The 15044-nt window shown below is 34.6% G+C and overlaps 1 protein-coding gene across 1 annotated transcript; it reads right to left on the reverse strand.

Annotated features, from left to right (window-relative positions):
* Positions 1-217: 217 nt before the first annotated feature.
* On the reverse strand, positions 218-7245 carry Ror (tyrosine-protein kinase transmembrane receptor Ror; the record flags this gene model as incomplete). The annotated part of the gene is made up of 2 exons (XM_011496706.1): positions 7218-7245; positions 218-428 (listed from the first exon to the last, which is right to left on the reverse strand). Coding segments are annotated over exons 1-2 (228 nt in total), but the record flags the coding sequence as incomplete, so codon positions are not given.
* Positions 7246-15044: the final 7799 nt, after the last annotated feature.

Raw genomic sequence — 15044 nt, forward strand, 5'->3', positions numbered from 1 at the left:
GAATGTGCTTTTAAGAAGAGAAAATTATCGTTGTATTATTGAGATTGATTTGTCTCTTTTTATTTACGAGAAGCGAAGGACGGTTCTTAGGGCCGAGGGCGAGGAAGTTGGCTAGATAAGCTAAGATTACGGATACGAGTGCAATGTTTACATACAGGCATTATATATATATATATATATATATATATGAATAATAAGAGCTAAGGATATGTCGTACCTGGGGATTGATCTTCTTGATTATGATCCTGTCGGGCTCCTCGTTGACTGGCGCCTCGTTCTTGAACCAGCGAATTTTCGTTGGCGGTGGATCGCCGACAATTTCGCATCTCATGTGCACGACACTGCCAGCCTCTTTGGTCAAGTTCGTAAGTGCTCGAATGAATTTTAGGGTGCCACCTTTACCGCCTGCAGGTGCATCCACGTCAGTTCTGAAATGCATATTTAAAGGTCCTTATTATTATTATCTTTTTTTCTTCGTTTATTCTTTCTTTTAAGCTTTCATTCGTTTTGACGAAGGTAAATAGATGGTAAATAGAATTTGTAGATTATTCCGCTGCCAGATCATTTGTTGTGGGCGCAGTATGCGACAAGGTACGTGTAAAGTAAAACCTACTGATTTTGCGTTTAGGTGTTATTGTACAAATATCATATCACAACGGGATTATACGGATTACCAGACTTTCATTCGATTACAAAATATTCGATAAAATTCCAGTATTATAATATCACATCGTATCTTTAAATAAATTCGACATATGTTAATGTAATCAATTCGAATGTAATATAATACATAAAATATCGTGCATCTCACACAGAGCAGGGTTTTATTTATTTATTTATTTATTAAATTTATATTTGTCTTTTAAATATTACATCTATCGATATATCTATTAAAATCCTCATGCCAAATCGTTATGAATCAACGTAGCATTTTATTGAGATATTATTATTTTGAATCGAAATATCTTTTGCTTGACGATTCTTAATTTTTCCTTCCCGAGCTCTGTTTTATTCATTTAATAATATAACGTCTACATCCGATTAAGTAAATATCTTTTAATTCCAGATATATTACTGACTCTGCCCTGTGACAATATAGCTTGCAATTTTTCAAAATTCCCTATACGTCTATTGCAGTCATAGATGTTCTTACGCGATATCCGTGAACGCGGATGAATCATCGCAATTGTAAGGATAGTACGGTAATGCCCGATAAAAGGCCAAAGCCCTTATCCTTTAATTAATCGATATTTAGAATCGATAATACATCAAAGGAGTTAAGAAATCCTTAATTTCTTCGCAGCGTCCTTTCGCTCCGGCAGTTACGTTAAGTTAACCTTAGAGCGACGCGTTGGCGCGCAACTGGATTAAAAGTATCTCATCTCGTGTGCCAGGAAGGTAATCGGAAATAACGGAGTCCATTTAGCGCGCATAATATATGCAAAAGCCCCGCTTGTGAAGCGCGAATCTTCTCTCCGCCATCGAGCGCAATCCTCCCGAGGGGATCATAACGGCCAAAGCCAAAGATACAAAGCCAAAGATAATCCGCAAAAACTTTAACAGGATGCGCGTAAAATAAAAAAAATGCGACATGCTTGCGCGAGAGGTGAAGGTGGATGGGACGATGAGGAGGGGGAGATGGGGGGGGGGGGGAAAATTGGAACTCGATAACAGGCGATAGCTTATATTCCTATCCATCCAGTGACTATTATCATAATAGCCGCGGGGCCTACTCCCTGAGGACACTTTTAGATAATGTGACACTTTTACGAGCCTTGATATTTATTTCTATAACGCTCGGTCAAAGCGATAGCTACTGCCTATTAAATGCCTTACATGATTTTTATATTCGGCTTAAGTAAACTACGGACGACTTTTTAAGGGTTATACTTCATTCGTATAATCGCAGATAAGTTTATGAGTGGTGTGCGTGACAATGTTTCCGGATCGTTAAATATCTTTCGTCACTTACGCACAAAATTACCGCATAGAGATAGGACATTAAGGTGGTACGACTGTATCACAAATACTGTAATGTTTCGTTGTTTGTCATTCGTTGGGAAATGTCGCATAGGGATCGAGGTGAGGCGCGTCGATCGACCTCCCGCACACTCGATTATGCGCTCGATTGCAAGAATACAAATAGATCCGTCGGCTTATTTCCAAGAGAGCTATGTCAGAATGGCAAAGGCCTAGTTGGAATTGCATCGATCATCCAGTTTGCATTGGCATGTGAGATGCGCCTTCATCGACTACGGTCCAGGCATACACACCTAAATTACCTAGGGAGGAGAGCGATGGGTAGATTAAGCGGAGTTCCGTGCCAAGGAACCGTCGACCGGGCAAATTGGAATTTGCCGATATCATTCGAGCTCGGACGAATTCCATATTACATCTGTACGTTTGTACATTAATATTTGTAGACAATATATAGGACAGTTTTTAATGAATTTTATGGAGCATCGACGATTCGTGGATTATATAGCATTGTCGATGATGTGGGACAAGGAGAGGAAGCATAAACTCTAATAATAGTTTTGAAAAATTCAACAAACCTATGCAAGCCAATCGTAGTGTACGAGCCATTTACGGTTATAAAAAAAAAAAAAAAAAAAAAAAGGATCAAATTTCAATGTATGGGAAGATATTTAATAGGGAGGAATATTTCTGTCATTCTTTCTTTCTTTCTTTCACCAGGAATATTTGTCCAATATTTATGGTAATGGCTTCTATAAACAAATCGCTATTTATATTTAAGTATGCCGGCTTTGTAAATACAGCTATTGAATTCTAATCAATTTTAATTTGGAAAGAAGGATAGAGAATACTAATAGGATAATATTCAATCAAAAAATCCAATCTTATAAACATAGCTTCGAGAGTATTTATGCGTCGTTGGATAAGGAATGTAAATTTTTAATAAAATAGAGTTGCGCCGTTAATATAAGATGTTCGAACGAATGGTATAATTGACGACGAAGATGACGACGATAATAATGACAACAACGAGAATAACGACAACGGCAATGATAACGATAGGCAGATGGCCGTATAATTACGAATATTCGTTTGTAATAAATTAGAAAATAGTTTAAAATAATAATATGCCGAGAAGTATAATCGTATCGTAACTCGCCTAAAAGAAATTGCATTATCTTTTAAAATGTCAAAGTAAATGGAAATGTGATCGACAATGCCGTATCAGCTAGTGTACTAATAACGACAAAGTCAATCCAATTTATCTTCAGCATATATAGATATTTCGTTAATTAAGCTGGGAATATCACGACTACGTTAGCTGGGTCCAATTATATAATCCTAAGTAGACGAGATGATTATTAATCATTGTTGTGGACACAATTGGTTAAACCAGAATGTCTTGGGCGATTGTTTGCACTGACACGTACCACCACTGCATAATCGCAGTCCCAGTGCTTTTTGCACGCATTAAAACAGCGTTAATCCCGTACGGCTTATCATTCACCCACGCATCTTGGCATTAATTTATCGCCGGAGAAAGCTGAGTTCGTAAGAAGCGAGCGACTCGGCCGTTGAGCCGAACGTTCACGTTCACACGACAGATTTGATCGGAAGCTTAGGGTGGCCGAAGGGAGCTCACTCGTCATCGACGTCGTCCGAGTGACGTGTCGAAAGGCGCGAATCTCGCGATCAAGTAGATTTAATCGGAACGATGGAACCTGTCGGCCCAGCGAGCCCTCTTGGCCACTATGAAGACCAAATGTTCGGGCGCGGGAGTACGTCAAAATTGGTTAGAGTCGAAATCACAACGGCTGACTGGCAGATTAGTGTGCGGGAGACGGGTGACGGGGATGTTTACGCTTGCGATGGCCTTGATGGATCACGGGGAGGCGCAAGCGATATGAGGAGGGAGGGAACGGCGGCTGCTGCAGACCCCCGGTAACTAACCTCGCGTTTACCACTATAGTTATTTAATGTAAATCAGGGGTTGGAGATTGAGAGGGAGAGGGAGAGATTGAGAGAGAGAGAGATTGAGATTGAGATTGAGAGAGAGAGAGAGAGAGAGAGAGAGAGAGAGAGAGAGAGAGAGAGAGAGAGAGAGAGAGAGAGGGTGGCTGGTACAGCCCGTCGAGGAAGTTTCGCGCTACCGATAGTTAATTCGATATCGGCCCTCGGCTCCTGGAACACTTTTATTTTAGGATCCTCGTTAAGAGGCTTCGAGCTATGAATTATTTATTTTGGCTGATGAAAACGATGCCAGACGAGGAAATCGTAGATCTGCTTCCTCCTATGCCCCTCCCTCGTTACACGGCCACGGCTGTTTTCTTACCTGCCGCGACCAAGGCCATTCGACTCTTACGCAGCCCAAAGGACCTTTAATAACGCGACACTCGACTGCTGAATTGCGCGCTTATAGCTTTTTCTTGTGCTAATCGCTTTTTGATGTAATTCGCTTGTTCTTACGCTTCGCGTGAGCTCGCTAGATCCGCGTTTTCAGCGCTTCCGAATCGGGACTTGGTGGCTCGACCCGCTTATCCCACGATCGCTATCGATTATTTCTAATCCAGCATAATTACATTTCGGTATTTGGTATTATGACCACTCTGAACATTTCACTTTTGATTAATTAGGCCGGCAGTGCATGGAAGTTGCCGAGATGGGCAGACGTAATGGCCGCGTGGCGTCGCAAAATCATCGAGCGCTCAAACGTCTCATGTTTAACCGGATTCCTTTCTAATGGAATATTTCGTGCCAAGGTTGGCATTTTTCCACGACGCCATCGCAAAAAAGTAAATCGCCCCGAATGGGAAAAAATTTAATTAGCGTCACGCGTGCTGTAAGGTCCGTGGACGCGGCTGCCAATCGCCAGAGTCTCCTCGTAAGTGTCGTCGCACGGGAGAAAAATGGAAGGTGGAATGCGCGTAGAGGGTGGGGTGGGGATGTGGACGAGTGTATGCGGAAGGCGCCGGAAGGGAGACACGGGGTCTCTCTCTCTCTCTCTCTCTCTCTCTTTCTCTCTCTCTCTCTCTCTATATGCCTAGAGTGTTTGAATAACAGAGAGCCCCGAGGGCCGACGCTCGTGACTCTGCTTATCAAGAGAGCCGAGGAAAAAGAAAAATGCCTGTCTGCTGGAAATAAGGACGAGAAATTGCTTGTATCGTCGACTCATTATGCCTTCTGCGAGTAGTATGCGAATTATTCCCGAGATCACGCGATTCTCGGTCAGTCTCGGCTACACCTCTCTTCGTCACTTATCCCCCCCCTCCCCGCCCCTACCCTCACCATGTTGGAATAGTCCGAGTGTTAAATTTTGCGATTGTGAAATTACCGGACAAGTATCAATTCACGGGTGTATTTCCATTTTCTACTGCCGCGTGCGTTTAATGCTAGGATCAACGTAAGGACGAATGATCATTAATATCGAGGTTTCATTGCAACGAACATACTAATTTTGCCATTCCGTGCTTGTTATTATTAATGGCTGAAAGTTTTGCTCAGGCGTTTAAGAGTGAAATTTAAAATAATTCCTCAATTTCATATTAGATTTAAATTGTAATCGTTGAACATTCTTAATTTTACAATTCTTTCCTTTAGCTTTTTAGACAACAGCATCGTATATTTATGAATTTTATAGAGAATTTATTAGTGTCGCGTCGGTAATGTTAAAAAGAATTATTCAATATTAAGAATTGCATTGAAAATATATTAAATTTAAGAAAACCTTTATGTCCAAAATACTTTGTTAATAGGGAATGAAATGATAATAATAATAATACACTTTGACATAAAAAAATAAAAAATATGTATATAGGACAGAAATCTTTTCATTCGTATAAATGAAATCGTGATTTATTGCATAATACATATTATAAAATAACTTTTAACATTGGCATTTTCGTCAATTTCTTATATTTTTCTGCGCACGCGCATATTTCCGTTATTTGAATATACAAACTGATGAAGTAAAATTATTAAATAATATTATTTAAAAATGAAGATGAATTTACGTGTATTGAAATACATATACGTAAGTGGTAAATGAATATATGAATCTTATGTAAATTGACATAGCTTATGATAAAATAGCCTCAAGTATAATATACATATAATATTGAAAATTGCAATAATTTTTTAGCAAATAATATGGGTGATAAATTTTCTACATAATATTTATTATTCATGAAAGTCAGTATAAATTTTTAAACATCGTTACATTATCTGTGACGAATTAATAGTTTAATATTATTTACTATCTATACATATCAATAAGAAGGAATGCTATCATTAACATATCATTTTTATAATAATTTATAAAATGATACGCAGACTAATTTTTATTTTAATTTAATTTTATTGCCAAGAAACATTGATCTTATTTTAAGCGTACGCTGCAATTTTTTTTTTTTTTTTTTTTTTTTTTTTTATTGCTTTAAATTGACTTAAAAAATATTCCAAACGAAAGATAATGAATTATTGGAATTGCATGCAGAATAATAGTCTTAGCACGTCTGCCCTACGTGATTGATAAAATTCATACGGGCAATGTTATTAGTTTGACACTATTTTTGGTCTACAGTTTCGTGATTCTTCTTCATAATTTTGAAAACTTGATGAAACCTCGATTGGTACCACGTAACTTTTTTTTTTTATATGCCTAGAGTGAACGGATATTCCATTATTTGACCATTTGAAAATCATTCTGTACTTCCAGGGATAAACTGAAATTTCTCAATTAAGAAAAGATATTTAAACGATATTCATAATTTATCGATATATAATAACCTTATCGATATATTTCAATTATATTCAACTGAGTTATTAAGAGCGCGTTCATTACAATTTGAGGTTAGCTGAATCTTACAAATATTACGTTTAAAATAACATTTTTTTAATCTAAGGATAAAATCCAGTTATTTTATTGTCTTAAATACGACTTTATTTTTTTGTTTCTAAATCTCTTATAAATGATGATATAAATAATAAATATTCACTTTCACATTACATAAATCAATGAGGTGCTTTTACGTATATCCGACATTAACAATTTGCATAATAAATGTCAATGAACTTTTCGACTCTCCCGTATCGTAGAACAGGAGCGTGGAACAAAAACCCTCCCCCACCTGATATAAAGAGCAATTTGTCGTTCGATCACAATCAAGACCATAAAAATCCAGTTGAACATAGCGAAATTATTAAGGCTTGGACTCGTATTACAAAATTCACCAACTGCTTACCTTTCCGCCATATGCATAAAGCATCTGGAGGGAGTAACTAGTAACTCGGCTGTCCCGATTATTTCGTAATTATTTTTTCTCTTCGTAAACAAGCTCGATTAATCAGTGAAAGGCTATGCACATCACATGACCAAAAGGTAATTTATATCTCCAAACTCTTGCTACGGTCATTATATTGCGAATGTTACGACGTTACACCAGTCGAATTCATAATTGGTTAATTTGCTGCGCGTAAGGAAGCGATGAATGATAAGTTAAGGGAAAAATCACTTTAAGGATTCCGACGATTTAAACTTTATGGTTTGAAGTTCTCTTCGTCTTCTTTTTTCCTTTTTTCTTTTCTTCTTCTTTTTTTTTTAATTAATATTAACTATAAGCTGATTTGACTAATTTGTTTAATAACGTATTGAATTATTAACGACACTTGGCAGTAGCTAAGGTGATTGCTTCTTCACCAACAATATCAAAAGCCTCTTCGCTCGTATTACCAAATGCGCGTGTGCATTGTTAAAATTGTCTATCAGTATCAGTCGCCCTATCACGCTTTCTCGACTCAACAATAATAAATTTCATTTATACATGGTCTCCATCGACACTCACGTACTCTCCACGACATCTTATCGAGAGCATTATTTACAAACTCGCCCGAGCTTTCGCCAAGATAAAAATGGCGATAATGGAAGACGAATAACCCCGTGGCACGAGAGAATACAGGATTCTCCTAGCAGCGTATATAATAATCGTCTTCCTGCTCCTATAAATAGATTCGGCCGAGATGACCAGCCTGTCGCGCACTACGTACGAAATGAAGTGCACAGCCGGTAAAACCTCGAGACAAAAGATGTTAACCTCCAGGTGGTCACTGCCCACGTACTAAATTGTCGTACGTGTTCGTGAACGTTCTGGTGGCGTTTTAACCGCGTACTCGACCGGTCTGTGCCGTGGCTTTGCCCTCCTCCGTCTTCATCATTGTCACGTATGAGCGTGCACCGACGTATATAATACATAAATACTAGTAATAATAATCCATGTGTACACGTAGACGAGTATAACTCTGCGATGTGTCTTGAAACTCGTTAACGTAAGCTCGCAATGTTACCGCGGCTCCTAGGCTTTTTCAAGCCTCGGATTATTATTATCATTGCAGCTACTCCCCAATGGGATCGCGCGAGTTTCTTTCAAGGCGCAAAAACAGGGAATTACGCCATAAGGTTCGAAATATAATTTCACCAGGGGTTACAGGTGCAAATGCCAAAATAATAATGCTCATCGGTATCTTGCTGTTATTTATTCGCACTTAAGGTCGTAGGTTTGATTGCTTTGCAAGCGAGAGGGAGCGTGGAACGAGAGAGCGATGCTAGATCTTAGGTCTTGAAAGGCCAGGCAAATTGATTGAGACATAGCGTTGGGTGAAGGTAATCACTGTGTCTTGAGGACCGTACTTTGTGTGCTGTTTCTCTCCCCTTACTTGTATCCACTGACTATATTGAAATTGGTTTATTACTTTCTTGTGGTGTTGTATTCGCTCGCAAGGATTTAATGGCTTTTCTCCGAGGCTCGCCTAACAGTGTGTAAGCACACGAGCGCGCACTTCTCCGTTACGCGCATATCTGGCGCAGCGGTCGTTGAGATAATTTTATCGTAAATAATTTGTTAGAAATTATACAAACAAAAAAAAACAAACAAACAAAAAAACAAACAAACAAAAAAACAAACAAACAAAAAACAAACAAACAAAAAAACAAACAAACAAACAAACAAAATAAACAATATACATAAAGCTTTCGGATAGGTCGAGCGCTGCACGACAATTATCATCTTTTCAAATGCATTAGGATATTGGAGTCCATTTTCCAATCGTTCGATAAAATCAAATTATTACCGGCTGGCTATTTTAATAATACTTATGCGCATAAACAATGCGCCTCTATTCGGACATTTTTATTAAATATTCTTGAACACGGTACTTGAGTACGATAATAATAATAACGATTAGCAATAAAAATATCAGCCATAGGAGGGCCGAGATGTTATTTGTAAATTATTAATAAAAAAAGAAGAAAAAAAAATGAAAATTAATAATAATGTAAGATTTTTTAAGATTAAAATTTGCATTGGATATTTAAGTGCCCAATTAAATGTTTTATTAAGTAGGAAATATAATGCCTATTTCAAGTTCTATCGTGTAATTCGTTTAGAGAACACAGAGAAAAAATATTACGTTTAAATATTTTTGAGCCTTCTTCATTCTTTTTTCTTATTTTTTTGTTTTTTTTTTTTTTTTTTGACTTTTTGAAGCGCTAAATAATTCAATTCAAGTGAATTCATATAACGACAAGACTGTAAGTGAAACGCGTGAATGACAAATATCTGAAAATCTAAATAAACTCTATGCTACCCGATGGGATAATGCATAAGAATTATAGTATGATCAACGATAAAAAATATTACAAATTTATAATCACCATTATGTGAAAGAGAAATATGATTCTTTGCATAATTTAGAATTTCTCAGGTTGCACAATCGCATGCCATATATCAAGCTGTATGGGCCTGTATAAGTTTATATTTAATTGTAATAGGATATGACTTAACACGTTCGGTCCTCGTATATCCTTTGCTCCCTGCGAGCATGTGTAAAATAATTAAATATATCATTTGTTTGGTAATAAATTTTCGTAAGAATAATATAATGTATAAACAATGCATTAGGCATCGTTCGCATATCAGTCGCATCGGATTTAAATGTAATATTGACGTAAGCACAACATAAAGCTCTATAAAAGCTAGGCTTTTCACAACGATTTTTCGCTAACATTGTAATGCAAAAACTTGAGGGTCGAATAATTAAATCAAAGGTTAATCCTAAATCCCTGCGTCGATTAGAAATACTGGTAATACTGATTTCGCAACCGAACTTTCTTGAAATCGTTTTCAGCAAGCGTATACGTTTTATTCCTAGACCATCAGCTCGAAGCTCTCAAGGCCAATAACTAATGACGCTCGCGGCACTCGAGGAGACGCGACAATGTGCATGAGTGAGCCACCGAGACAATAGCAACAATTATAGAAGGCTTCCTTAGGGATGCTTGCAGCATCTTCGGGAGGAGACTTCCTCGCAATTAGCGTCGCGTCGATCGTCGAATCTCGACACTCACACGGATTACCAGTCGTTCGCGGCCTTTCCCTATAAATAATGCATCTTGCGGTTTTGCTGCAATGACACTTATTGTCGAGTTCGCCCCACCCCCGCTCCCGACTCCCTCTCCGCTCAATTATTCAAGATATTTTGATGTCTCTGGAGAGCAAACCGATCAAACTATTTTCTTTCGTTAATTAATTTACATTATATAAACGACGGACTCTGCACTGCTGATCCATACTCCTTGGATGAGTAACTTAAAAAAATTGTTGGACCGACACAAGAGAGAACGAAGGTACACATTAAGGCATTGTCGTTGCTATTATTTGATTTTTTCTTTTTTCAATTGTTATTCGTTACGAAATATGTATACTTTTCTCTATAGAATCCAACGTCAATCCAATTATTGTCGATTGGATGAATTATTATTTGAAATTTTTACAATTAAAATATGAATTTATATAAATTTATTAAAATTATAGTATTGTATAATAGTTATTAATGAGTATTGATAAACAACTGCACTCCAAATTTTAATTGGAAGAATGAGCTTTGTAACAATTTACTTATATCTCGAAAACATTTTTAAATAGTTAAGTTAATACTTCTATATTATTTCATTCAATTTTGCTTTTATTTTGTAAATATTCAAAAAAAAAAAAAAAAAAAAAAAAACAACATTGTAAGAATATTTTTATTTAATATCCAAATATTTAAAGTATAATTTTGTAATTATAATTTTCTGTAAAAATTCAGTAATTCAAATCCACACACGCGCACACACGCACATATATATATATATATTCTAATAAAAACAATTTTGTTATTGTTATTATTTAATAAAAATCAACAAAATATAAGATAATTTCTTGAATATTATTGACTTGAATATAGTATTAATAGATCGACTATTTTTTTGAAAATAACAATGTTTTATGCGTGAATAGGAACGACTGCTAAGGACTTTCTATATATTAAACTCCTTACGTTTTCACAGTCACTTACAAGTTTTTATTCATTACTTATTAAACTTTTGTGCTTAAATTGCTTGCTTCTCGAATATTTTCTAAAAAGTATGGAAAAACGTATAATAAAAAAAAATATTGAAAAGAAACTTTCTATAAGGTGTAATACCATGAAATTATTCATTATTAAAATGACACAAAATAGATGCAAATCTACATATGATAAAGAATAGTTGGATCAATTGAAGATAATCTAATTAAAAAGCTCATTTAATATGTTTGCGAATTAATTGTAGAAACACCAACCCGCTGTATTTAAAAAATGTACTATCGCCAAAATACCCTTTTTGATGTTTTTGTTTTGTTTTTGCTCTATTCGAATTAGTAAAGTATAGTGCGCATATACAAAAGAGCCGTTCTAACTTTGAAAATATTGTGAATTTGTCCCGAATTTTTTACGTATTTCAGAGCTACATGATATTGAAAAATTTGTTATTTTTTTAAAGTGGTGCCGTGATTTTTTACCTTAAATACAAAAGCTCCAGGTCTTAAAGAGTACTTTAAATAATTAATGTTGTATGTTTGTTGCATTTCTTTAGTTGTGATTTATAATGCGGATGTGAATAAAAAAGTAAATTTAAATTAATGAAGAATATGGTTGTATAAATATTGAAAGAAGAACTGAAAGTGAATATATTTCATAAATATGATGGTGAAAGTACACAAATAATAAATGCTGTTCCGTGAATAAGTAAATACATGATAAAACGAAAATAAACAGTTAAAATGAAATGAAAATAGATACATGGATAGATATATAGAATGGTGAGGGGCGAGAGGGGGGGGGCGGATGGAATGCAAAATAATTATCATGACGAATAATATCGTGACTAAGGGAAACATGAAAGTCACGATTGACAAAGATTTTCTGTAGCAAAGCTATTAGTTTTAAAGGTTCTATTAAACAAAGATATGATTATTATCATTTTCACATACGTACGTACGATGAATGGCGTCGAAAAATATATTCATCAGATGCAGATTTGTAAGCTTGTAACAACTCGCATTTCCGACTATCATGTAATTGCTCCAATTGACAAATACAGTCAAACTTTCCTAATAACTTTCGTAATCGCGTAATAGTAATTCCCCAACAGCCTATTGATTTATCAATTCATAATCTTTTACCGCTTCGGTTGTTTTTTTTTCGCAAACAGGGTTTGTCTACTATTTGGTGTCTTTTCTAAGCCGATTTAGTCCAATGACGTTGAATTAATCGAATGGATTTATAATAAAGGGCTTAAGCTTAAAATTAATCAGAATGATGGAATGATTTTTTATTCGTATTGACATTAAAGACTCGGATGATCGCTATTGCTTTGCGGAAATACTTTTATATTTGCCTAGTTTGGTGTTGTCTGTAATATTTTCATCCTCGATATTAAAGGACAACATTTTCCTTTTATCAGAGTATCAGATCATATCTCCCTAAGTTTCTTCAAAATTAAATTTGTTTCACTCAGTATTGTAGACTTTCATAGTTACAATATAATTTTCCTAATTTTTCCCATGAACTTTCTGTTGCGAACAATTGGCCAAGTATTTGTATAAATTTGTAGTAATTACAATATTTTTAAATATTTCTATAAATACAATCTCAGATATAATATATTTCGTATAATAGCCACGAAATAAAAAGTCTTAAGAGGCAATATTGAAACAAATGTGCATATATTTTCAATTAATTCTTTAGATGAATCGATGTGAATTATTATAATGAGAAATAAGTGACGAATGACAATGATGTGGATTGTAGTTAATTGAAAAAATATAAATCTTCGCATTTTTCTTCCAGTGTAATTAGATCCTTTATCCTTCATTCGATTCGACGAACTCATATCTTCTCTTATAAATCAATATTTTTCAAGTGCAAATAGCCTTTGATTATGATATTTTTTTTTATCACATTACATTAGATATATTTTTTTTACAATATTTATTTTATTATCTTATTCGATTGATATAAATATTCAAAGAAATTACCGTCGTTAATGAAAAATTCATTTTTTCTTTTTCTTTTTTTTAATACTATAATATTCTACATAACATTCACATAACAACAAATCATTTATTTTTCAACATTCAGATAATCAATGCACGTGTTTTATGTAAATTTCATATTCTATTATTTACATTTAATGTGTGTATTAAGTAATCAGTATTAAATTCAAATCGTCACATAGTTATCAATTTGTATTTCACGTACCTTTATTTATAAATATAGAAGAGCGCATACAATATGTATAGGATAAATACGGCAAAAATGAATTGTATCATAATATTCTAATTTTTACATTTACTTTTAAAGGATTTTCACATAAACAATATACATTGTGTAGTAAGTGCAGATTTATTTATCATAATTTAATAAATTGTACTACGTAGTCAATTAATTTTATATTAAATCAATATTTTTTTTGTCTATTAATATTATCCACATATATATGTATATATGTGTGTATATATATATATATATATATATATGTATATATGTATATGTATATATATTTTTGAAATTATTGAATTTAACGGTATTTTTGGAAGTACAATATCGACATAAATTAATTACATTTGTTAAGTACACATTTAAAAATTTGTAATTATAGAAAACTGTATTTTAATTAATTAAAATAATAAATTGAATTTTATTTACGTTGTGCATCAACCTGCGAGATTTTTTTACAATGAAATTTACATTCGAATAAACACGACAGAATATTAATATTAAATGTTTAATGATCAAATTCATTAGAATCGATGATGAACTTGATAATGTTAAATTAGTTTACATACTTGATAAGTTCGCGATATACAATTAGTTGGAGTATCATCAAACTTTGTATAAAAGAAAATAGAGTATTAATAATAGCGTATTAATCGTTGAAAATCATCGATCCAACCTTCTCTATCAATCGTACTCCATCTCTTATTTGCAAGAAAGTAAAGATAATAATACATAGTATATTTGAAGGACGAGTGTGAAAGTTAAACTCTAAGGTTTTAACAGCAGTAATTGTAAATAGAGAAAGATAAACAATTGTATTTGTAGTTTAACACGACGGTAAAATAAGTCTTGCTTTCAGTACTGATCCATGCAGAAATTTCTCGATCTACATTCTCAGATTCTGTAAATTTTTTTTCAGCACACAATTATCTTCTATAATATCTAAGCACACTGCACGTGGAAAATTACCAATTGATTCGACTCGTAATATATTCGATAGCATATTCAACTTAAAATGTAGTTTTCTTTAGCTTCATTGCGATTAATTAACGGTACATCGATACGAAGCTTCGAAGATGTAAAAAAAGTTTGTTAATTAATCACAGTTTTGGTTATTTTGGGTACGATTCGTAGAATCTCAGCGCGCGAGCTCTATTTCACATCAATCAACGACTTCGCCACCAAGACAACGTGCGGATATCAAGAAAACGATGTCGAATGCTTTAAAGAGAGAGAGAGAGAGAGAGAGAGAGAGAGAGAGAGAGAGAGAGGGTGAGGGGTCAATAACACAACAAAGTCTACATTTCTTATGAGGGAGGGTGAGAGTGAGAGCGGAAGCTGACGGAATCATCAATATTAATATCGGACCTCCAAACTTGGGAAGGGTTACTCCCTAAGCGTCTCTTGCATCTCACTTACGCCCCGTATCTTTTCAA

The sequence above is a fragment of the Ceratosolen solmsi genome, unplaced genomic scaffold, assembly GCF_000503995.2.
Source record: "Ceratosolen solmsi marchali unplaced genomic scaffold, CerSol_1.0 scaffold29, whole genome shotgun sequence".
Classification (NCBI taxonomy): domain Eukaryota; kingdom Metazoa; phylum Arthropoda; class Insecta; order Hymenoptera; family Agaonidae; genus Ceratosolen; species Ceratosolen solmsi.